Source organism: Juglans regia, chromosome 5 (genome assembly GCF_001411555.2).
Source record: "Juglans regia cultivar Chandler chromosome 5, Walnut 2.0, whole genome shotgun sequence".
NCBI classification, from domain to species: domain Eukaryota; kingdom Viridiplantae; phylum Streptophyta; class Magnoliopsida; order Fagales; family Juglandaceae; genus Juglans; species Juglans regia.
Genome location: NC_049905.1, coordinates 1,228,962 through 1,252,581, shown reverse-complemented (window position 1 = coordinate 1,252,581; position 23,620 = coordinate 1,228,962). Strand labels below are relative to the sequence as shown.

Genomic DNA, 23,620 nt, shown 5'->3' with positions numbered 1-23,620 from the left:
GGAGATTTGAGAAAGTTGTAATGATGAGGTGAGATGAGATGAGATGTTTTTGGAAAACAAACAAGGCCTTAATTGCCTAGCTCTTGATTTCCATATATGGGATCATCAGATCCTAACAAAAAAGATGCTTAGTTAAGGCTCGTTGTTGCTGTCAGGATTAATCATGTAGTATGTTTCGGAGCCTTTTGAGCCAATCACTGGCTCGAACTGTGTTCGCATGTACATCAACTCAGTATCCTGTGCCTGACGATTCGAAGTCATCACTTTGCTGGGAAGAACACTTGCTCCCATTGACACTGCATGCAGCATTTGCATTACGTTCAAATCATCTTCTGTAGACTCCCTTTTCGCACCTTAACCCAATTTTCGGCCATTGAAGTACAACGACCATATCGGCTCATCAATGATCTTGGTCTTCTCGTTGGGATGTTTTTCGCATTCCAATGCAATTCTAACAAGTCTCATTCCCATGTCTTGTAGAAGTTTCCCCGTCAGTATTGCGAGCTTAATAAGAAGAATAGGAAGACTCCTTGGAGTTTCTCGGATTGCAAGGTTTACCCTAGCCTTACAGAACTCGAAAATGGTGCCGGTCATGTGCGTCCCTCCATGAATGTGGCCGTTATGGTCATGGAGCCAGCTTCCTTGGAACGAAAATGCGATCTAGCAGGACGAGAGAGTTATTATCGGGAATGACCGGAACACAAAACGAAAACGTCGGAGAAGCCTAGTGGATTTGGATGGACTTCGTTTGTGGGAAGGCAGGAGGAAGACAGGCGGCAACTACATTGGGGATGGTGTTGTTGCTATGGCTGCTGGGAAACTAGTACTACTACTTGCTCTCAATCGAGGTGGAGGTGGCAGCAAGATGATGGCTGCGATTGTGGTTGCGGCGCCGCCATGTATGCGATATAATTTATTTGTATATACTCGCGTGCACATACATATAATATTTATGTATCCATGCAAGTGTTAACTCATGATTCATTAATGTAGTAACGTAGCTTTATGATTTCCAAAGGCTTTCCATACATAATTTTTTAACAAATCGTCAGTTCCATGATGGCAATACATGAACCAGATACCTACAGTATAAGCCACAGCAAAAACTAGCTGTTAAATATTATATGAGTTGGTAACATATAGCTATCAACTTCGTTCACAAAAGGGGGTCAGAAGGGGGTAGCTTGGTGGCTGGAATGGATGGCCTTGCTGTTGCATATGGCGGGTGACATAGTTCATTAATTTTCAATCTAGCAGAACAACTTTTGCAGTAAATGCAGAACAAATAATAGTGGAGAGGACATACTCTCTCTCTCTCTCTCTCTCTCTCTCTCTCTCTCTGTGCAATTCCATTCTTTGCACCCTTGACGAAAATATAACATGTGGCATGCAAACTTCACTCAAAAGACACTGTTTCAAGAATGTGATTTCCTGTAGAAATTCTCAGTTAGCACCTAGGCATTGCAAGGTTATTCCTGCATGCTCTACAAAATGAATCTACTACATCATCCTGCTTACACAAAACCTGGTAAACTCATTTTTCAAGTTCGTGTAGAACTCAAGGATTATGGTAGCTATTATAAAATTCTGACGCTCGCAACAGAGTTCAACCCAAAGAAGAACCTGACCAAGAGGCAAAGAGTACTCAATCCTCGATTTCGTTGCTATGAGATTATGGATCTTTGAGTAAACTTTATACTAGAAAGCATCATCAATCTCAGCCTTTGGAGGTGCATCCAACGTGGATACCAGTTACTTGACAGGGCAATGTGTAAAAATATTAAGAGCAAACACACCTCACCACCAAAACTATTATAATGCACATGTGCTGAAAGCCAATGGAATCAGAAAATGCTCTGAAAAGCATTACAGAGGTGAACAAAACCTCCAAGTTGTACTCCACATTTGAATTATCCCCAAGCTCTAAATTAACTTGCGCAATCCAAAGTAGTTGGATTGACAAGTTGAGTTGAATTTCTAACGAATAATTGGCTAAAAGTTTTCTTCACAAAAATCTTAAGCGAAGGTATTGAACATGGATAATTATGATTGGCTAGAGGTATTTGAAAATGAACAAAAAAGTAACCACAATTTGAATACCCACTTTAACCTCCCGATCAATTTTGCAGCAAAGTGTTAAAGTTTTCAAACCAGAAAACGATATAACAAAATCACTGAATGTTGGAATGTATAAGATTCATTTTGAAGCGAATAACCCTGTAGATCAAGATGTTGAAATAAAGAGCAAGGTGCTAATATAATACTTAGAAGAAGGAAAAAAAAAGAATACACACAAGTAATAAGAACAAACTCGTCATTCGTGCATAAACAAGTACAGGAAATACTTTTTAACCATGCAAATTTATGGGTTTTGATGTCTGAAACAGAATAAAGAGAGTTTACGTGCTACTAATGTTGAAGGGAACAATAAAGTCAAGCAAATAGGCAGAAAACTTGAACTTTCAGCTATCCAATCATCAACATACCTCAGCAATACCAGAAGAAAAACTTAGTATTGCAAAGCTAATACCATCTTTGAAGTACATTCAATATGCATTTTCTTCAATAGATGAAGGCACATACATTCTTCGCTAATCAGGCTTGTCTGCAGACCAACAGTCCATGACTGGAACCAGACCACTTGATAGTTCCAAACATAAACCATGCATGTTGGTCCAGATTTTGTTACAAACACCAATGTCAATTGATACATTAGCACTTCACCCAGCAAAAGGAAAAATCTAACCTTTACAGGTGGACAGTCTATTTGATCTGAGTTGCATGGAATATGCACAGCAGTTGTGTCTCGATTATCCCACCCCATTAATGAAGAAAAGGCATTTCTTTTGAGATGCATTGACCTTCCCACAGTATCATTAACACCATTAATGAAGAAAAGGCATTTCTTTTGAGATGCATTGACCTTCCCACAGTATAATTAACACCATTAATGAAGAAAAGGCATTTCTTTTGAGATGCATTGACCTTCCCACAGTATCATTAACATCGGTCCGCACACCATGTGAATCTAGATGGTCCCCAGACAATACACCACATTGGTATACAGGAGAAAAGTAAATGACTCATCTATAGTTTCCGTCTCCGGCAGATCTTCAAGTAAGGAACTCCTGCATTAAATGGAAACCAGAAGAGATGAAGTCCAGAAAAAAAAAGATGAATACATCACTTACATACATCAAACATGCATGAATTTTGTTCAGGTGAATATAAGTCATACCGCAGATGCATAAAGCTTATAAACACTTGAAGGTCAAAATATATGAGCATAAATTAGTGGTGTCATGGGACGAGGTGGATCTACAAGCTGCAATGGTTTTAGGAAAATCTTTTTGTCTTGTTTTCATATGTAAAAAAATTTGTTAATATCAAAAGAAGAATAGGCATATTGTCCTAATACAAGAGAAAAAACCTAATATTGCAAATAAGAGTGGGCAATGTCCACGGTTTTAGAAAATCTAGTGCCCTATGTTTGGCATCTCCATTAGCTCTTCAGTTTTTAGTGATCTTATTTTGAGAGTTCCATGATGCTGACATTTCCACCATTCAATGGCATGCTTTCAGGAGCTCCAATCAATGAATATTGTTCCTCGCTTAAAGCTAGCAGAGGCATGAGTTGAAAGATATTCTTGACCGAGTAATGCTATACACCACACCATCATCCTACTTTTATCCCACCATGTAAGATATGGCATATTTATCACCATTAGATGATAAAAAATCATATAATAAATTATCATTCAATGGTGATAAATGTGCCACATCATGTATAGTGGGATGGTGGTGTGGTGTATAGAATTTTCCTTCTAGACCCCCTATTGTACATAAATTGAAAGAAAAATATTCTTTTGTAATGCGTTTAAAAATGCTACAAAATTACTTGGCCTCTACTACAATCCAGCTGAGTCTTCACTGCAATGTATGGTCAGACATTTAAATTTTAATTACCCTTAATTTATATATATATCTACATGTATATATATATAGCTTTTGTTCTTGTTTCATTAAAGACTGCCAAAACAACCGGGGTATAACTCAATTGCCTAGGCTTTGATATTTGGTCATTTATTCTCAATTTTCTGTGGTGAAGTCAATTTAGTGCCAAACTTTGGCAGATACCCAAAAGGAAAAATTAACGAGACACTCACTTGGTTGTTCATAATTTCAAAATGGAAGATAGGGGTTAAAAGGAAGAGGCAATCATTACAACAATGAGCTATGATAATTCAAATCCACCGTATGGTATTATTTTCAAAATAAAACTTCGCTAATATTGCTATTTTCTCTTGGAAATGGTATGACATTATTTAGGCTCAAACATACCTAAATCAAATACTACTTGAATAAACAAGGTTTGAGAAGTGTTCAAGGCTAGGTTTGGATCCAAAAAGTATTTAATCTAACTCATCTAATCATTACAACTTTTTCAAATTTCTATACAAAATACAATAAACAATTCAACTTTTTCAAATCCTAAAATAATAATATTTTATTCAACTTTCATCTCAACTCCTCAAACTAATTGTTGCCAAATACGTTGAGATTGTAATGCATCCGCTAGATTTGTATCTTTTTTTTTTTCCAATTTTCGTATCATTCCCAATAACAAGCTTTTCTGTTGCACTGTTGATTCCATAGACGAAGAACCTGAGAACTGATTAATAAAATATGGATTGAAATGCAAAAGAATAAAAACACTTCAACAAAAGGCCTTTCAAAAAGTATCAACCACTCTTTGAGAAAATTCCTAGGTCACAATTACAAAAACTGTGAGTCCATTTCATCCACTCTCTCTCCTCTCTCTCTCTCTCTCTCTCCGCCCCAAAAATAAAACTACTTAAAATTTGCATTAAGTTAGACATTAATATTGCAAACTCCAGAAAAGCTAACCTTTATAGATCAAGCAAATCCAATGCCCTGTTCTTCCTGAACGGATCAGCTTGGGCCAACTGTAAGGAAAATGCTTTGTTTGGAAATATGTTCTCTGCTTTCATCCTCTCTAGAAACCCGTATGCAGGAACTTTGGCATTGATATATGCCTGAATCAGAATATCAAAAGGCTTGAGGCGGCGGGTATACCCCCACTGCTTCATTCTGTGGAACAATTTCTCAGCATTATGTATATCACCCCGCTTTGCGTACTCTTCCATGACAACCAGGTACGTTCTGAATGATGCCCTATCCCGGTTCTGCTGAGTTGCCTTGTGCAAAATGGAGTCAGCTTTCTCCAGTTCCCCAGCTACCAAAAAGAGTCTCACCAATGCGTCCCAAGCCAAAGGGCTAACCCAGCACCCACTATCTTCCATCCGCTTCACAAATTCCTTCCCCTTTGTCACAAGCTTTTGGTCAACATAAACTTTCAAAAGTGCACAGTACTGCCTTGAAGAGAGTCTCTTCCACTTCTGAAGCATTATTTCAAAGACTGCTTCTGCCTCCTCAACTTTTCCCAGCTTGCCCCAAGCTTCTATAGCTGCAATGCACTCACTCATCCTGGGATCCAATTCGCATTCCTTCCAAATTCTAGCCACCTCGTCAGAATTGTCAAGAGAAGCATAGAGACCAAGCAGCGCTGTGCGAGCCCCAAAACTTCCCTTCAGCTTTTCCTCTCCAATTTCCTTCAAGACATTTTGAGCTTTATGTTTCAATCCCCCAGATATATAATGTTTAGCCAAGACAGTTAAAACATGGATGTCGGGTGATACTCCTTCAGCCTTCATAGTCTCAAACAATTGCTCCATTCCTACAATGTCACCTGACTCACCTTTGATGTCTATTAAGAGCTTGTATGTAAGAAGCGATGGCTTGACATTTTCTTTCTCCATTAAAGACAATACATCAGCTATCTTTCTCTTGTCAAGCCTCTTGTAGAGAATTATCATTTGATTGAAAGCAGAGACCGTGATTGGCAACTCCAGCTCCCTCATTTTCTCAAACACTGTTTCTGCTTTGTTCATGTCAACAAGATGGACACAGCCAGCTAGGAGGGTTCGGTATACTAATTCCCCTTTAGACGACGTTGGGATTCTCTCAATGTACTTCTCTGCCTTTTGGATACCTTTAACTTTAACAATCAAATCAAGGCGAGCAGCATAATCTTGTTCAGTAAAAGCAACTTGCTTAGCGGTCTCCAACCACTCTGAGAACTAGCAAAAGAACAAACATAGAGTCAGCTTCATGAATATTTCCCACCATATCCTGCTTTAATATTCATGATTTTGCCTATGCTCCATCACTTATACCATCACTGAGCTAATAATTTGACTATCTCAGATTGTTACTGACAAGGCATGGTAGAATTTTGGCCAAGTGTTTAATCTGCACCGGGAGCAGCGGTTATTGTTAATTGACTGTTTATTTTCAGAAAAAAAAAAAGGCCAAGACTGCTTTGCATCCTAGGCAGAAAACTACACAGGAACCCAACAAAATATATATTTTTTTACTTTGAAAGGGTATAAAATAAGTGTGCTTTACATTCTGATCTGTCCATTCACAACCATGCAACAAGATTCAAATGTATGTCCTACAGACTGCAATTTCCATGGATCAGAACTGTACTGCAATGCAAAAGTTTTGGTTTCATTTTTTTAACTTGTAGCTTCAGGAATAAGACATCATTGATGAGTAGCAGGAAACAAAACCAATGCCTAAGTTAAATGCAAAATATTCTAACCACAATCTGAATGATGACAGACATCAAACAATCAGAAAAGAAAAAAAATTCCATGGAGGTTCCTCTGCTTTTAAGATGTCTTGGCGGTGATATGCATAATGTAAGAAATATACATGGTCCCCCAATGGTGATTAGAGAGGTAACCACAATTTTTAATTTTTTGGCAATTCTTTTATCAGTTGTTATTAATATTTTAGCAATATGTTAAGGATCAGCAAAAATATCAAATAGCAGATCTGGCATGCACCTTTACCCTAGTGGAGAGAGCTGGTTGTTCTTATAAAAATAAATTGACTTCAAAGTTTGATGCACTAAGATCATTACACAAAAAGGGATATGAAGGCATGTTTGCCTATCAAGCCAGACAGCCTTAAGATAATCACTGACAAACTCACAAAAGGCGTCTTCATTTCAACTTTTAATGGAAAAAATTGTCACAGGCAATGTGCAAGCAAAAGATATGCCGTTCAAGAAAACCAGGAGACAATTCTTTTCTAAGGAAGTGTTCGTTTGAAAAAACATAAGTACCTGTAATGCCTTGCTATACATCCGACGCCTCCGAAGGCTAATCATAACCCCAGAAATCCTGAGTTGTTCCAAATCATTCCCTTCCTCAACCCACTTATCAAGAATACTGGCAACAGATTGGCTTGGACTATCCATTATAGCCTTGCACAACTCTAAATAAGCCTTTTTCTTGTGAGAGTCCTCACCACCCTCACCTTTTTCAGTATCTGAAAAATCATCATCCAAAAGCACTGTTTCTGAAGCTAAAACTTCCCCACCTTCTTCCTCGGCATTACTGCCCACAATTACATCGACTGTTGCAGTTGTTTCAGGTTCCAGAAATTTATCTTCCACAAGGGTTTTCCCACCGCTACATTCATCCGCAAGTGAACAAAGACTATGACTACCCACAAAGATTCTATCAAGAACTGGAGTGAGGTGAAACAACTTTACCGAAAGGAGTTTAGGAGAAATTGATTGTGCAGGACAACATATACTACCTCCATCGCCTCTCACATTACTTGAAGTGTTCGATTTTGAACCAAAAATCCTTGAAGCCTCAAGGCAGTAACCTTGCTTCCTAGGAATCAAAGAAAGAAATTAGGCACTCCGAGGAGTAACTGGTGGCAGCTATAAATCAGAAAATTTTATTTAATGAAAATAAACAGATAAAAGAAACCACATTTCTGTAAGTGTTTGAATCGAAGAAAGAGACGAAGAGTTACTTGAAAGGGTGAGCTGCTCGACGGAGACACCACATGATCAAAGACGGAGATAAACCCAAGCAGTCACGTAAAGGGGACTTCCTTCTAAGCCTACGAAAACCCTCTGTACTCTCCCAAATCTCCGATGCTATAGTTTGCTACATCTTCTCTGCTTGTGCATTTATTTATTTTTCTTTAATTAAGGAAGTGAAAGTGATTGTGTTTGTGTATTTTTTCAGTGTTAAATATATTTAAGAAAAATTGATAAGAGATTTATTTGTTTTGAAAATCTTGAAATTTAAAATTTAAATTTAAAATAAAAATTAATAAAATGAGTAAATAAAACTGTAAGTTTGAAAATAATATTTATAAATTTTTAAAAAATACATAAAAGAAAAAAAAATGTCCAAAAATACATTCCAGACGGCCTAATAGCAGGGCTACTGGACCAGGACCCATACCATTTTAATTTATTTTTTTATTTTTAGTTCACCAGTCGCTTATTTAGAATTAGAGTAATATTAAATATAAATCTTAAATAGACAAATTTTATATAAATTTTTTGTAAAATAATGTGTCTCACTAATAAATAATAATTTTTTTATACTTTTTAAAGTGAGATCTACTTTTTATAAATGCTTGTATGAGACTTGTCTATTTAAAATTTATATAAATTATTTCTCTTAAAATTAATCTAAAATATATAAAAAATTAACTTAATCTCTAAAATTTAAAGAAATGAAAAAATATACTCATAAAAATTTATAAAATTAAATTATATTTCTCAAATTTTATAAGTTATTAAATATTTTAACGTTAAAAACAAAAAGCTGGCACACAGATTGTCAAATGTTTCAAAAAGGTACTGTTACAGCTAAACATGAATTATATAAATAGTAATGAAATAGTTTTTGAATATATAGCAGTGAAATAGTTTTAATTACGATATTTTATAAGATTTTAAGGAAAAAAAAATGATTAAAAATATTATAAAGTTAAAAATTATTTAAATATAATTAAATATTTAATATTATTTTTTATTTTGAAATTTGGAAAAAAATTGCATGTACTTTTTTTATTTAAAAATTTTAAAAAAATTTATTGAATTTTATGCTTGAATAATAATTAGATACTAATGAACAGATAAAAATATTGAAAATTAAAAATTAAAAAATATGTTATACTGTTTGAGTAATATTTGAAAAGTAAACTACGATAATTGTTGATAATATATGACATATAATGTTTGAGCATGCAAACTAGGCATCTCATAAAATTATTTTTTTATTATTAAATTTTATTTTTTTAAAATAATTAAACGATATTTATACCTTCTATATCTAATATTATTATTATTATTTTTTTTTGGCTGAGAACTTTCGTCCGCGTTCACTGAAATGTACGTACAGTTCGTCAATTATAAAAGGAAAATAAAAATGGATGTTTCAAAGTACGTACTTGTTTTTGGCTCTTTTCCGTTGTTCCCAAAGACAACAAAAACTCTAACGAAACACTGGTAATAATTAACAATATTATGGCACAGTTCAGTTCTTGAGGTAATTCCCTGGCTAGCCTGCAGGGGCCTCTGATAATTGCCAGAAGCAACATATCTGCTTGGCACCAACACAGCTACTTTCAACATATATATATATATATATATATATATATCCTTCTTGGCACTACATGCATGATGCATGTCATGTGATGTACACAGAATGTTATAACTAAATATCATTTGCTATGATACAATGATCAATCTCGATTGCATGAAAAGTTTACTTTTTGATGCAAATCATGATAACTTAATTGCCTAGCTCTCGATTTCCATATATGGGATCATCAGATCCTAACAAAAAAGATGCTTAGTTCAGGCCCGTTGTTGTCGTCAAGATTCATCATGTAAAATGTTTCGGAGTCTTTTGAGCCAATCACCCGCTCGAATTGCGTTCGCATGTACATCAACTCAGTATCCTGCGCCTGATGATCCGAAGTCATCACTTTGCTGGGTAGAACACCTGCTCCCATTGACACTGCATGCAACATTTGCATTACGTTCAAATCATCGTCTGTTGGCTCCCTCTTCACACCATAACCCGATTTTCGGCCATTGTAGTACAACGACCATATCGGCTCGTCGATGATCTTGGTCTTCTCGTTGGGATGCTTTTCGCATTCCAATGCAATTCTAACAAGTCCCATTCCCATGTCTTGTAGAAGTTTCCCCGTCGGTATTGTGAGCTCAAGAAGAAGAATAGGAAGACTCCTTGGAGTTTCTTGGATTGCAAGGTTCACCCTAGTCTTACGGAACCCGAAAATGGTACCGGTCATGTGCGTCCCTCCATGAATGTGGCCATTGTGGTCATGGAGCCGACTTACGTGGAACGAGATGGGGATCTTGCAGGACGGGAGAGTTATTATCGGGAATGACCGAAACACAGAACGAAAACGTCTGAGAAGCCTAGTGGATTTGGATGGACTTCGTTTATGGGAAGGCTGGAGGAAGACAGGCGGCGGCCGCGTTGGGGATGGTGCTGTTGTTGTGGCTGGGGAACTAGTACTAGTACTACTTGCTCTCAATCGAGGTGGAGGTGGCAGCTTTGGTGATAGTTGCGATTCATGTGGTTGCGGCGCCGCCATGTATGCGATATAATTGAATTGTATAGGCGCGCGTGGGTCTTTGATGAGATGAGCTTGGCGGGTGGATGGCCTTGTTGGTGGTCGTGGGGGTGGTGTATATGAAGAAGAAATAGTTGTGGGATGCACGTAGGGACAGCCCCTTCACCTTTTGAGGTTTTATTTTATTTTAAAGGTGGACAAATGTTGTTGTTTTTGCTCTGGATTATGGTTAGGCTGTAGTTTAGTAATTAGCTAAATTGGTTTATGTCAATGCAAGTAATATATTATGGGAAACAAACGGCTTCGACGTGTGAGCCCATGTCTGGTTCTTGTGCTAGCTGCAGTGTCAGCAAACATGCCTACTGGCCATTCCCAAAGCTAGTCCTCACATTCTTATACCATATATATATATATAATATATATGTATGTATGTATGATATGTTCATCCTGCTTAGAAAAAAAAAAGTCATATTCATCTGAATACTATATATCAATTCGAATTTCTCATTCTCCATCACCAATATTACATAAATAATATTTATGTATCCATGCAAGTGTTAACTCATGATTCATTAATGTAGTAACGTAGCTTTATGATTTCCAAAGGCTTTCCATATATTTTTTTTAACAAATCGTCAGTTCCATGATGGCAATACATGCACCAGATACCTACAGTATAAACGTTTTTGCTGTTAAATATATATGAGTTGATAACATATAGCTATCAACTTTGTTCACAAAAGGGGGTCAGAAGCACTAGCTTGGTGGGTGGAATGGATGGCCTTGTTGGGGGGTCGTACGTGGGGGTGGGATATATGAAGAGTAAGTAGTTGTGGGATGCACGTTGGGACTGACCTCGGACCCTAGCAAGCTTGGTGTTTCTCTTTACTTTTCTTTTCTTAAGGTGGAAAGTGTGTCTATATTTCTTGATATAACTATTGCTCTGGCTTATGGTTAGGCTGTAATTCAGTTTTGGTAAATGAAAAGGATCGATTTGTTTAGCTCAAGATACAATTAGCTCAGAGTTCTGCATTCATTTGAGGCTTTCTTTGTAGCCTTGCTGTTGCATATGGCGGGTGACATAGTTCATTAATTTTAAATCTGGCAGACGAAAAATCTACTTTCCACTTCAAAAATACCTAGAAACCTGTTCTTTTGCTTTCATTTACTTTTTTCCCTGGTTATTGAATCTCCCAGTATACTGCTCTGATGAAAAAGGTTGGTTTTTGAAAGATTGCATCTGCCCTCGAGTTGACTTGTTGGCTTATGTACTTGTGAAAACTCCAACTTTTTGGGGTCAACCTTAGTGGGGGTTGACATACGATGTATCTGTACGTTGAGGTGGCCAAATTAATGGACCACCGGCAGACCGGCATTATGGATAGGCACTAAAAGTCTAAGAACAGCTCCAAGATGCAAACTTTGGTCAGTACTGGGGGGTCATTATGCCGACACAGAATTTCTCATAAGATTTTTCTCTCAAGGCATGCATGGTATGATCCATGGGGGACATTCCTAAGGTACTTTAAGTTGCAATAAAATCAAAGCAATATTAGTAATGTTCTTATATCGGGGGTTAATATAAGATGCTGTTGTAGCAGTCATCATTTTACACTATTTGCATCAGTATGCTAGGGCTGGTACAATAAGACCTTGGCTATCGTGCAGTGCACAAAATAACTATAAAGGGTATATGTATATACACATGCAAATCGTAAAACGCAAATTATAGAATTTGTCTCATGCTCTCTTCTCTTGCTACACAAAGGTCTGATTTCGTGACAATCTACATGCAGATCGCCTTCACCATTATGTCAAATAACCAAACTCCAGTATCAAAGATCTCCCTTCTCTGCAGCACTTGTTTAGTAGGCTTATTTAAATCTTTTCAGTATACTCTGTAGTATTTCTTGAGAAATCTGTGTGTAAATTCGTTGCTTGCAGCAGGTCTGTTTGAGCAAGCGTTGGAACTTCAGCATCATCTGGTGAAATTGATTGGAGTGGAACATGTCGGACTTTGGGTTGATTCAAGCTGTAATTCGTTGGTCTGGTAGATCTGGCGACATTTTGCTTGGAGTTTACTGGTGGTGCGTTGTCTCCAACAACGCCTCCATTGGAGTTTACTGATGCTGCACTGGAATGTTCTCTTGTACTGAAGTTCAGTTCATTAAACATGAGGTTTGCAATGGCTCGGTCAATGGCATTAGTCTCAGATTCCATTGCTTTCTTACCTCCAGTCCTGAATATGAAATATATGTTTGAATCAAGAGAGGTCAACTGCAAACATATTAAAGAGATTGTCCTAATAATGGGGTTAACCGTTAATACCACACGGAAATTTAAATCCATGCAAGGGTAGAAGGAACTTTTAGAACACCAAACGAGGTAGGATTTGTCTTATTGCTGGAATAAGATTATTTCTTCAGGAATCAAAGGAACAGTTGGCTATCACTGAACTTCCCGAACTTTTTAAAATATATTAAAGAAACGAGATTTGTCCTATTGCCATAGATGATGCCTCTGACTTGTAATTCCACCGTTGTAAAATCATTGACAGTGAATAACTTACATGGGGATTCTGGAACACAGTCAACATAATTTTTTTTATAGGTAAAAATAAAGTTTTATTGATAGAAAAGTAGGCACAGTCCAAATACATAGGGAGTATACTATTGATATACAACAAAAAGGCAGCGAAATTATACCGTACCTCATTGTCATATCATGGGGTGTCCATGGAGGGGGCTTTTCCATGGCAATGTATCCATCTTCCCTCTCCGTTGCCATGCCGTGCTGTTTCGAGTTCTTTGCAAGGCGAAACAAGGCATCTCGAAAGCAGATCCGGGTCTTCTCCGTCAACTACTTAAAAGTGAAAGAGAGAACTTTGATGAGCAATAATGGAGTTTCCCCTAGTTATATAGATAAAAAGCTTGAGTTATTAGTTTTCACCTGTACCATCACCATCTCAAGCTCCTGCAATACAGATTCTTCAGGAGATGTTTCCTCACCAAAATTTCCCTTCATGCTGTGCTGCTCACAAGAGACCATGTCTTCTCCAAACGGCCCCTTGAAAGAAAATTAAGATGATTGACTAATCTTGCGTGTCTTCAAACAAGTATTGAAAAAAAGACAACATTTGCAGTAAATGCAGAACAAATAATAGTGGAGAGAACATATTCTCTCTCTCTCTGCAATTCCATTCTTTGCACCCTAGACTAAAATAAAACATGTGGCATGCAAAGTTCACTCAAAAGACACTGTTTCTAGAATGTGATTTCCTGTAGAAATTCTCAGTTAGCACCTAGGCATTGCAAGGTTAATCCTGCATGCTCTACAAAATGAATCTACTACATCATCCTGCTTACACAAAACCTGGTATACTCATTTTTCAAGTTCGAGTAGAAATCTAAGGATTATAGTAGCTATTATAAAAGTCTGACGCTCACAACAGAGTTCAACCCAAAGAATAACCTGACCAAGAGGCAAAGAGTACTCAGTCCTCGATTTCGTTGCTATGAGATTATGGATCTTTGAGTAAACTTTATACTAGAAAGCATCATCAATCTCAGCCTTTGGAGGTGCATCCAACATGGATACCAGTTACTTGACAGGGCAATGTGTAAAAATATTGAGAGAAAACACGCCTCACCACCAAAACTATCATAATGCACATGTGCTTGAAAGCCAATGGAATCAGAAAATGCTCTGAAAAGCATTACAGAGGTGAACAAAACCTCCAAGTTTTGCTCCACATTTGAATTATCCCCAAGCTCTAAATTAACTTGCGCAATCCAAAGTAGTTGGATTGACAAGTTGAGTTGAATTTCTAACGAATAATTGGCTAAAAGTTTTCTTCACAAAAATCTTAAGCAAAGGTATTGAACATGGACAATTATGATTGGCTAGAGGTATTTGAAAATGAACAAAAAAGTAACCACAATTTGAATACCCACTTTAACCTCCCGATCAATTTTGCAGCAAAGTGTTAAAGTTTTCAAACCAGAAAACGATATAACAAAATCACTGAATGTTGGAATGTATAAGATTCATTTTGAAGCGAATAACCCTGTAGATCAAGATGTTGAAATAAAGAGCAAGGTGCTAATATAATACTTAGAAGGGAAAAAAAAGGAAAAAAAAAAAAAAAAAACAGAATACACACAAGTAATAAGAACAAACTCGTTATTCGTGCATAAACAAGTACAGGAAATACTTTACACCATCCAAATTTATGGGTTTTGCGTCTGAAACAGAATAAAGAGAGTTTACGTGCTACTAATGTTGAAGGAAACAATAAAGTCAAGCTAATAGGCAGAAAACTTGAACTTTCAGCTGTCCAAGCATCAACATACCTCAGCAATACCAGAAGAAAAACTTAGTATTGCAAGGCTAATACCATCTGTGAAGTACATTCAATATGCATTTTCTTCAAGAGATGAAGGAACATACATTCTTCGCTAATCAGGCTTGTCTGCAGACCAACAGTCCATGCCTGGAACCAGACCACTTGATAGTTCCAAAAACATAAACCATGCATGTTGGTCCAGATTTTGTTACAAACACCAATGTCAATTGATAAATTAGCGCTTCACCCAGCAGAAGGAAAAATCTAACCTTTACAGGTGGACAGTCTATTTGATCTGAGTAGCATGGAATATGCACAGCAGTTGTTTCTCGATTATCCCACCCCATTAATGAAGAAAAGGCATTTCTTTTGAGATGCATTGACCTTCCCACAGTATCATTATCATCGGTCCGCACACTTTCTGAATCTAGATTGTCCCCAGACATCACACCACATTGGGATACAGGAGAAAAGTAAAATGGCTCATCTAAAGTTTCCGTCTCCGGCAGATCTTCAAGTAAGGAACTCCTGCATTAAATGGAAACCAGAAGAGATGAAGTCAAAAAAAGAAGATGAATACATCACTCACATACACCAAACATGCATGAATTTGGACAATGGACGGACATTGAAAATGGCTCAATTGTGTTGCAAATGGCACATAATATGTAAATATATTTTTTAAAATGCGACAACTAAAGAGAATGGAAAGCCCTAAAACTGATGGTAATTGATCAAGTCATGCTTTGCAGATCTTAACCATCATTCTAGTGCTGCCATGGTTTGAAATGGCCCAAATCTTGAGGAAGGGTACGTGCAGTACATGGAGAAATAAACATGGAGAAATCTAATTTCCATTGGGCTTCCCACAATGCCATATATTAATATGTCAAGTCAAAGCTGTTAACAAAATTCCTACATGCAGTAACTCAAGTAAATCCCAGAAGTTACGCTTGTACAAGAAAATGTCATTCATCTGTTCGTATCCTGCTAAGTCCTCAAGCTTGAAGTCGGGCCGATCATCTGAAAGTGATCTCCTTTGAAAATACTTCTCCGACAATCCCTCACATATGCTTGAACCACTGGACTGATCTTTATCATGGAGATCATCCAACTCAGCTTGGTTGCATAAACTGTTAGCATCCAAATCGAGTTCTTGTTCCTTCAAGTTTGAATCCATGACAAAGCATTTGTTAGGTGACCTGAATGCACTTATTCCCCATTTTGACCAGCTGTCTGGTGATGGAAGCCTATCTGATAATTCTTGGTATTTGGGGACAACAAGCTCATTGATCCCACTCCCAAAATACCAATCCATAAGATTGATCTGAGATTAAAAAAGAAGAGGAAAGGAGCATAAGAACCATATATCATGCACTCCATCAATTACAAATCAAATTATCATTGTAGAAAAGAGCATGTTTTTAATAAGTAACTGAACAAAAGCGTCACTTAAGAGATAATGTATTAGTGGTGATCAAGCAGATCTAGCCTTAAGGGATTAGACCCACACACACAGAGATATATGAAATTCTCTATACTTTGCTTCCTTTCTGTTTTCTTCAACCGGTAAACGATGTAAAATCAATTAACACCTTTTCAACTCTACTAAAAGGGAGAACCCCAGAAAATGAGTAAAAGATTACCCAGTTTAAACCTAGTACTTATAGAATCATGGTACAACAAGAACCGCTATACAAAGTGTCTTCTCAGTAAAAAAACTCGTAATATTCGGTTTCTTTATTTTTATAAAAAGGAACAAAAAATAGCCGGCCTTCACTTAACCAGGCATCTGTACGCTGCTCAGTTGAGTAAAGGTTGAAAAATAATCTGTTCTCAGATGATAATTCTAAAGTACTTTGGAAGCTTAGTTTCTTTCCTTTCCCTACTTTTTCTCGGGAAAAAAAAATATATATATATATTACACTTTTCATGTAACTGAAAAAGAAAAATATAGCACAAGAAGCAATGTATCACCAGATAAGTTAAGAAGAATGATTTAGGAAAAAACAAAGAAGGAAAAAAGTCTCCAGGTCTACAGAATCAAAGACTCTGAAAGAATCGAAATTCTGCTCAAAACAATATCACGGTACAAGATTCATTACTTTATCATGCACTTGAACATAGATTAGCAACCCAGATGAAATATTCGAAGGAAAAAACTCACCTTGGGAAGCTTATTTGAGAAAATGAGAAAGATCCAGTTCCTGATTCAGAGAAAGAATCAACCCAGATGAAAGAAAACTGGTGGAAATGAGTGACACAAGATATGATTATACTTGGTGAATGAGCTTTGGCGTGTACCAGCTAGAAACTAAAAACAGAGGCGGCTGTGGCTTTTGAGGCCAAATTTATATTCCAATTACAAGGAAAGAGAAACTTGATGTGTTTGTGGCTGAGGAGTAAGCAGAGATTGGTGGCTGAGAACCCTCCCTAGAAAACTGCACTATCATTGGTCCACGTGGCAGAAAACAGTCCCACTTTATGAAGATAAGGATCAACATGGATTTTGGTATGAGGATCCGTGACCACCAGCTTGAGTACGTAGAGGTTTAACATGGGTCCACGTGTCACTTCTTCTATACACGCGGCGACGCCAAAATGGGTCTAGATGACACGTGGTTGAATACGGGAGAGTCTGAGCACAACGAAGTTACGCTAAGCCACATGAGGAGGGACAGCAAACTGAAACAGTGGGACAGGCAAAACGGTGCTGCCTGAGGATTACACTACACGAGTTTGGGACCCACACTGCATTAGATGAAGATCATATACATACGTATGTATGACAGATGGGCATTTTGTTTGTTTTTATAGGGCCGACACTTATGTTTCGGTACAAAATCATACAACACTATCATGGTGGCCCACCTATTATATTTTAAGATTGGGTTAAGAAAATAAGTTGAAATTAGATGAGTTGAGATGAAAGTTAAAAGTTGAATAAAATATTATTATTATTATTTTAAAATTTTAAAATTTTAAATTATTTATTATATTTTATATAAAAATTTAAGAAAATTATAATAATAAAATAAGATAAGATTAAATGAGTTGAAATTGTTTCTCTATCTAAATTTAATTAAAATGTAGATTTAGATAGTGAGATGAGAATTTTAATTTTAGATAAAAGTTTAAAATTTTATTTTTTAATATTATTATTATTTTAAAATTTAAAAAAATTAAATTATTTATTATATTTTATATAAAAATTTCATAAATTTATAATAATAAAATAAAATAAAAATTTTGTGTCTCAATTCAGACAAGCCTAGACATTTTATTTGGGACCCGCACTGCATTAGATGAAGATCATATACACACGTAAGTATGACACGTGGGCATTTTGTTTTTATACGACCGACACTTATGTTTTGGTACAAAATCATATACCACTCATCATGATCGCCCACCAAACCAATTTTAAGAGATATTTTATTTGCAAATTAGTGTCCAAAAGTTACTTATATCATTCACATTATCTAATAATATTAAATTTATAAAAAAAAAAGTTGAATTTTTTTTTTTTTACAAATTAGATTTTATGATATTCACAGTGTAAAAAGCGTATATGTTTGTGAAAAAAAAAAAAGGAGATCAAGAACTAATAATCAATTTTGCATATCATCTGATTGGGGTCACATGCACATGAAATAATTAGTATGTTAATGTTTTCAATTATAAGAAATATGAATGATTTGTACAAATTTAAAATAGACAAGTGTCTTAAAATCCTTTTGTAACAAAGTAAACCCTATTTAAAAAAAGTATAAAAAACTTATTATATTTTAATGCGATCTATTTTTTTTTATAAAGAGAATGCATGAAATTTATCTATTTGAAACTTATATTTATTATTACTCTATTATAAATGTTTCGTAAAATAAAAGTTGTACGTTATTTTATTTTATAAGAAAGTTTTTTAATCAAGAAAAAATTTTAAAAAATATTTCTTACATGAATATACTTTATAAAATACATTAGTTAAATTATAAATTTTCTTTTATAGCTACAACTTTTCTTTATGGGGAGTGCATTGTTATGCTTACTTGGACTTTCAAAGTAAAATTAGGATTGGTTTGGATTAATAATTTTAAAAATAATATTTTAATAATATTTATTTTATTTTATTTATAATTATCTTATCTTATCTTATCTTATTATCAAGATCAGTCGTTGGTCTATAAGCCCAAAAATAAAACTTTAACTAATTCATTTTTTTTGGTTTTTTTTAAGGAGGCCCAAAAACCAGGGAAGCCCGCCCCAGCCCATGCTAGTTTCCAGTGAGCCTTTTCAAAAAGAAAAACTCTCTCTCTCTCTCTCTTTCTCTCTCTCTCGTCTCCAACCAAACCCCGCGGCACTCTTTCCCGATAAAGTCTTTTACTGGGAATCAAACAAGCTGGTACATGATTTCACCTTACATTTATGTAATTCAGTTCGTCTCTCTCTTTCTTTTCGCCTGTTACATATTCTCTTACGCCTTGCATATCAAGTTTTTGCATGTAGCAGCTAGGTTTCCATCGACGGATTGATGAAACTTGGGTTTGAATGATTATAATCTGTTCTTTACAAACAATGTTTGGATTTTTTTCTCAAAATCTCATAGTTTTCCCCTCCATTTTTCTTATTTATGTTACGTATCCAATTTGAACAATCTCTATAGTATTTCGTAACTTTTTATACTTTCCGGTTGTGAATAGTCTTCTAACAAAAGAATACGCGCAGTTTTTTTATTAAGCTTGGATTATTTTGTTGATACACTTATTAGAACGTCTTGGTAGTGGGGTTTTATTTTATTTTATCACCACATCAACTAGTTCTAGTTATGCCATTTTTTATTTTTCTAGTACATCAACTAGCTCTAGTTATAGCTTGTGATCTTTCAACTTGTGGTGTGGTTGATGGCTCGCTTTGTTTCATTGAAGATCTGTTCATGTAGGTAGAGACAGGGAAATCTATCATATGAGGAGAAACCATATTTTTTTTGCTATAGTATCTGGAATTGATGCTCAAACTAACTCCAGCGATGGATGGTTATATTTTACATAATCTTGGACCGTAAAGGGTGCAGCTTTATTTATTGGAAAAAGGGTGGAGAGTCGCCATTTTAGACCCATGCTTAAATCTTTATACATACGGTTCTCATTTTGGTTTTAACATTTATAAACAAAGAAACTCAAAGCGCATGTAATTTTGTGCTTATATTAGACATGGAACGCCAATATGTAATTGTATCCTCATGTTGAGATTTGTGGGATTTTCATACAATGACACTCGGTATTTGTGGCCACACGCAATTATAAGTGTGTTCTATAATGTTTGGGTTTTAAAGGCTCGACACTGTTATGGAAAGAGTAACGCATGAATGTTTGCAGAAAAAGTTTTGATACTTGAAAGTTGTGATTTGGCACATTGTAATGATGTGCCTTCCAAATTTGTATAAGCTTGAGAAGCACTTTTGTTATATTTTTTAGATTTGTTTTGAATCAATTCGTTATCTCATCAAAGAACTTCACACATCGGTATTTTGGCTGTGTATGTGCACTTCTACATTTTTAATATTTTCATTGCAGATCAAGTGAAAATGTTTAAGAACACGTTCCAGTCTGGATTTTTGTCCATTCTATACAGCCTTGGGTACGTTGCTTTCTTGTTTCTTTATTTGATGTCTCGTTATCCAAATTACTGATTAAAAGAAACTCTTGTTATCCAAATTAAAGTTTTTATGCTGAAATTTTGATTCTGAAGCTCTTCCTTTGTTTGATATTACAGGAGCAAACCTTTACAGATATGGGACAAAGAAGGTGGGTGGGTTTTGCTAAGTTTTATGTTCTAAGATATTTTTAGCTTTTTGTGGGTTGCAAGCTGAAATTTAGTGGGAGTTGTAGCTTTTTTTTAATGACATAGATGTCACCAAGGCAAGGCTATTATTCAGATCCACACTTAGGGAGTAAACGAATTGAGGTAATCCAAGAGAACTGCTCTTGTGAAATTGAACCCACGATGTTTCTGTCTACAGCTCACAAGCTCTTCACTTGACCACTAGGCTAGTGGGTGGTATAAGATGTGGCTTTGGTTGATATCTTTTCCTTCTACTGTTAGAAAACATTCCATGCATAATTTTTCGATGAGATTTGCATTGCATCATTGTTTCCTTTACATTTTTTTTTGGTATGCCAAGTGTCTGAAGGCATGATATTTTCTTGTGCATATTAATGAGTTTGGAGTGGTAGTTATTTTAAGATTTTTTCTTTGAAGTTCGCTATTCATGAGGCCTTTAATTTGGCTCCTAGGATCACTTGTCATCTGCTGGTGAGCACCTTTTTCTTTTCTTCAGTTTAATATGCCAAGTGCACCATCTGTGTTGTTTTTTTTTTTTCAGTTGTCAATGGCCATGTAAAGCGACTGCAGGATGAAGACATACAATCCAATGTCCTCGAAATAGTTGGATCAAATATACAATCCACATACATCACATGCCCAGCTGACCCATCTGCAACACTTGGTATAAAACTACCATTTTTGGTCGTGATTGTGAAGAATCTAAAGAAATATTTTACATTTGAGATTCAAGTTTTGGATGATAAGAATGTCAGGCGGCGTTTCCGAGCTTCTAATTTTCAAGTGTGTAAGTCTGCCCATGTTTTTGCGGTTTATTTATTTCTCCATATAGCCTCCCCAACCCCTACCCCTTCTTCTTTATTTGCCTTTGCTTGTACGTTGTCCATTCTGGAGAAGATTTTGGTAAGATGTGACCACTTTTGTTTATAATTGTTCTGAAGAAATAGTTGTTAGTGATAAGAATAATTAGTACAAAATATGTATCGTTAGTTCAGTTGTAACGATTTACCCTTGAGCTAATATCTAGATGTAGCTAATGTAGTATTTTGGCATTACAAATTGATTTTGGTAGTCATGTTGTGAACTTGGTGACATTAAACCTCTCCAGTTCATATAGTATACCCTATTTCATACCGGGAGGCCTATGGACCATTTGAGAGGGTCATGGAATTGGCAATGTTATATTTCATCTCCATCTCTAAGTTTGGCAGTTCTCGTCATATTTAATTATATAATCATCCTTACTCTCTGTATATGAATTTGTTACCTTTTCTAGATAATAAGATATGAGACTAGTACTATATTTTATGCTGTTTGAAGTGATATGTTAGTTGTATGGAGAGAGTATCTTGAGAAATGTTAATTGGTCCATTCATTTTAATTTGGTGAGACCTAAGGTGTCTAGGTTTACCTCGAGCTTGGATTGTCGGTGAGTGAGGAATGGGAAGATTTTAAGATCGTGCTGAGATTTATTGACGTTTAAATTTACTGGAACATTGTTGTTATCACATAGCTAAACCATTTGTTCATTAGTTGGAGATTGCATGATGGGGTTAGTGGATTCACCCACTTGGAAAAACATAATTTAAATAGGATTTCCTAGGCAGCATTTTGAAGTTGTCTTCTGTGATCTAAATTTTAATGGTTGCATTAACCGCTGTGTTATTTTTTTCTCCTGCAACTTGGATGTAGATGTTGGACAATGAACAGTTTTGGTAAATAATTCATTATTGTTTTTAGAGGTAGCTCCTAGGAAGCATGGAAATTTATGAAGGCACTCAATATTGGTGTTTGCTGCATATCATCTGGGAAGCATGGACTTATTGCGAGTATATGTGGAAATATATATGTGGATTTCTTTTCATAAATTCATTATTAAATGGTTCGACTCTGAATGCTAATTGTAACATCCTGGCTTGGTGATGTAGAGCTCCCATCTGTAATAAAGTATGTATGTTATTTAATAAATCTAAGTATGTGGAGTGCTTATTTTCTTTATTTTTGTAGGCTGTCACTCGAGTGAAACCATATATCTGCACCATGCCACTGAGGATGGACGAGGGCTGGAATCAAATTCAGTTGAATCTAGCTGATTTTACCAGGAGAGCCTATGGGACCAACTATGTCGAGACTTTGCGTGTTCAGGTTCATGCAAACTGCCGCCTGAGGAGGATATATTTCTCCGACCGCCTATACTCAGAGGAAGAGCTCCCACCAGAGTTTAAGTTGTATCTGCCCATGCAGGTAATAACTAATCAATTATATGCTCTCACTATTTTTTTTTATAGAATATGATATGTACGTTTTGTACCTTCTTATTTCTTTTTGAAATCGACAGTTTTTATTTAATGATCATATTGCAGAAAGCATGACAAATTTCACGACAGGAGAGGCTCCACAAGCGGTTATAGCGGAAAGAGTTGGATTTTGAGATCTATATTATGTACCATTTTTACTGCCAATTAATCTCCTCTTATCTATCTTTATAAGATGATCCACAGATAGAGCTTACCTGCCGTATCTGAATATAGGAGCATGAGTTGGATTGATCATGTGCATGCTATACGTTTGGAATTTTAAGTCTGAATTCCCTTGCTTATCTTTGTTAATGTTCTAGTGGCATTCTACCACGTGTACATTTAAAGAATTTTTACACTTTGGTGGCTTGTGCCAATGGATTCACTAATCTAGGTTTCAACCCTTGGCATTGAAATGTAGAGAAACAAACGCCTCCGGCATGTGCTAGGTGACCATTGCCCACTAGAGAGAAGTCCATATCTTATTAGCATTTATTTTAGATGCTTCGTTAACATCAGAAACTTTTTTTCAAATTTAGGACATCTGACCAACGAAGAAGACTCTGAATTTGAAAGAGTGTACGCTAAATTTGATCCTTTTCAAAGCTTTTTTCTAGCTTAT

General features: G+C 35.9%; 5 protein-coding genes and 1 pseudogene across 7 annotated transcripts in view; 2 read left to right on the top strand and 4 right to left on the bottom strand.

The window, feature by feature from the left end:
• Positions 1-3,899, top strand: part of LOC108989248 (DNA-directed RNA polymerase III subunit 2) — a 44,964-nt gene extending 41,065 nt beyond the window's left edge. The window contains exon 39 of the mRNA XM_018962804.2: positions 3,843-3,899. The gene's annotated coding sequence lies outside the window, so the exon portion shown is untranslated. The remainder of the gene's footprint in view (positions 1-3,842) is intronic.
• On the bottom strand, positions 106-2,546 carry LOC108987418 (annotated as a pseudogene).
• On the bottom strand, positions 2,346-8,114 carry LOC108989266 (pentatricopeptide repeat-containing protein At1g80270, mitochondrial-like). The gene is made up of 4 exons (XM_018962817.2): positions 7,921-8,114; positions 7,217-7,775; positions 4,909-6,161; positions 2,346-3,128 (listed from the first exon to the last, which is right to left on the bottom strand). The coding sequence occupies exons 1-3, from the start codon at positions 7,953-7,955 to the stop codon at positions 4,911-4,913; spliced, it is 1,845 nt and encodes a 614-aa protein (XP_018818362.1). The 5' UTR covers positions 7,956-8,114; the 3' UTR covers positions 2,346-3,128; positions 4,909-4,910.
• Positions 8,115-9,738: 1,624 nt separating this feature from the next.
• Positions 9,739-10,536, bottom strand: LOC108987410 (protein MIZU-KUSSEI 1). Its single transcript, XM_018960320.2, has one exon. The coding sequence runs from the start codon at positions 10,534-10,536 to the stop codon at positions 9,739-9,741; it is 798 nt and encodes a 265-aa protein (XP_018815865.1).
• A 1,515-nt stretch (positions 10,537-12,051) lies between these two features.
• On the bottom strand, positions 12,052-17,184 carry LOC108989290 (protein LNK3-like). Of its 2 annotated transcripts, none has more exons than XM_018962859.2 (6): positions 17,028-17,184; positions 15,780-16,187; positions 15,130-15,388; positions 13,465-13,581; positions 13,226-13,374; positions 12,052-12,754 (listed from the first exon to the last, which is right to left on the bottom strand). In XM_018962859.2, exons 2-6 carry the CDS (start codon positions 15,830-15,832, stop codon positions 12,394-12,396), a joined length of 939 nt encoding a protein of 312 aa, XP_018818404.1. In that variant the 5' UTR covers positions 15,833-16,187; positions 17,028-17,184; the 3' UTR covers positions 12,052-12,393. The 2 variants fall into 2 exon arrangements, with proteins under 2 accessions (XP_018818404.1, XP_018818397.1); XM_018962852.1 differs by having other exon boundaries at positions 15,820-16,187.
• Positions 17,185-19,130: 1,946 nt separating this feature from the next.
• LOC108989225 (cilia- and flagella-associated protein 20) lies at positions 19,131-23,356 on the top strand. Of its 2 annotated transcripts, none has more exons than XM_018962781.2 (6): positions 19,131-19,262; positions 20,434-20,497; positions 20,633-20,664; positions 21,243-21,484; positions 22,709-22,945; positions 23,065-23,356. In XM_018962781.2, the coding sequence occupies exons 2-6, from the start codon at positions 20,445-20,447 to the stop codon at positions 23,071-23,073; spliced, it is 573 nt and encodes a 190-aa protein (XP_018818326.1). In that variant the 5' UTR covers positions 19,131-19,262; positions 20,434-20,444; the 3' UTR covers positions 23,074-23,356. The 2 variants fall into 2 exon arrangements, with proteins under 2 accessions (XP_018818326.1, XP_018818311.1); XM_018962766.2 differs by having other exon boundaries at positions 19,178-19,287.
• The last annotated feature ends 264 nt before the right edge of the window (positions 23,357-23,620 follow it).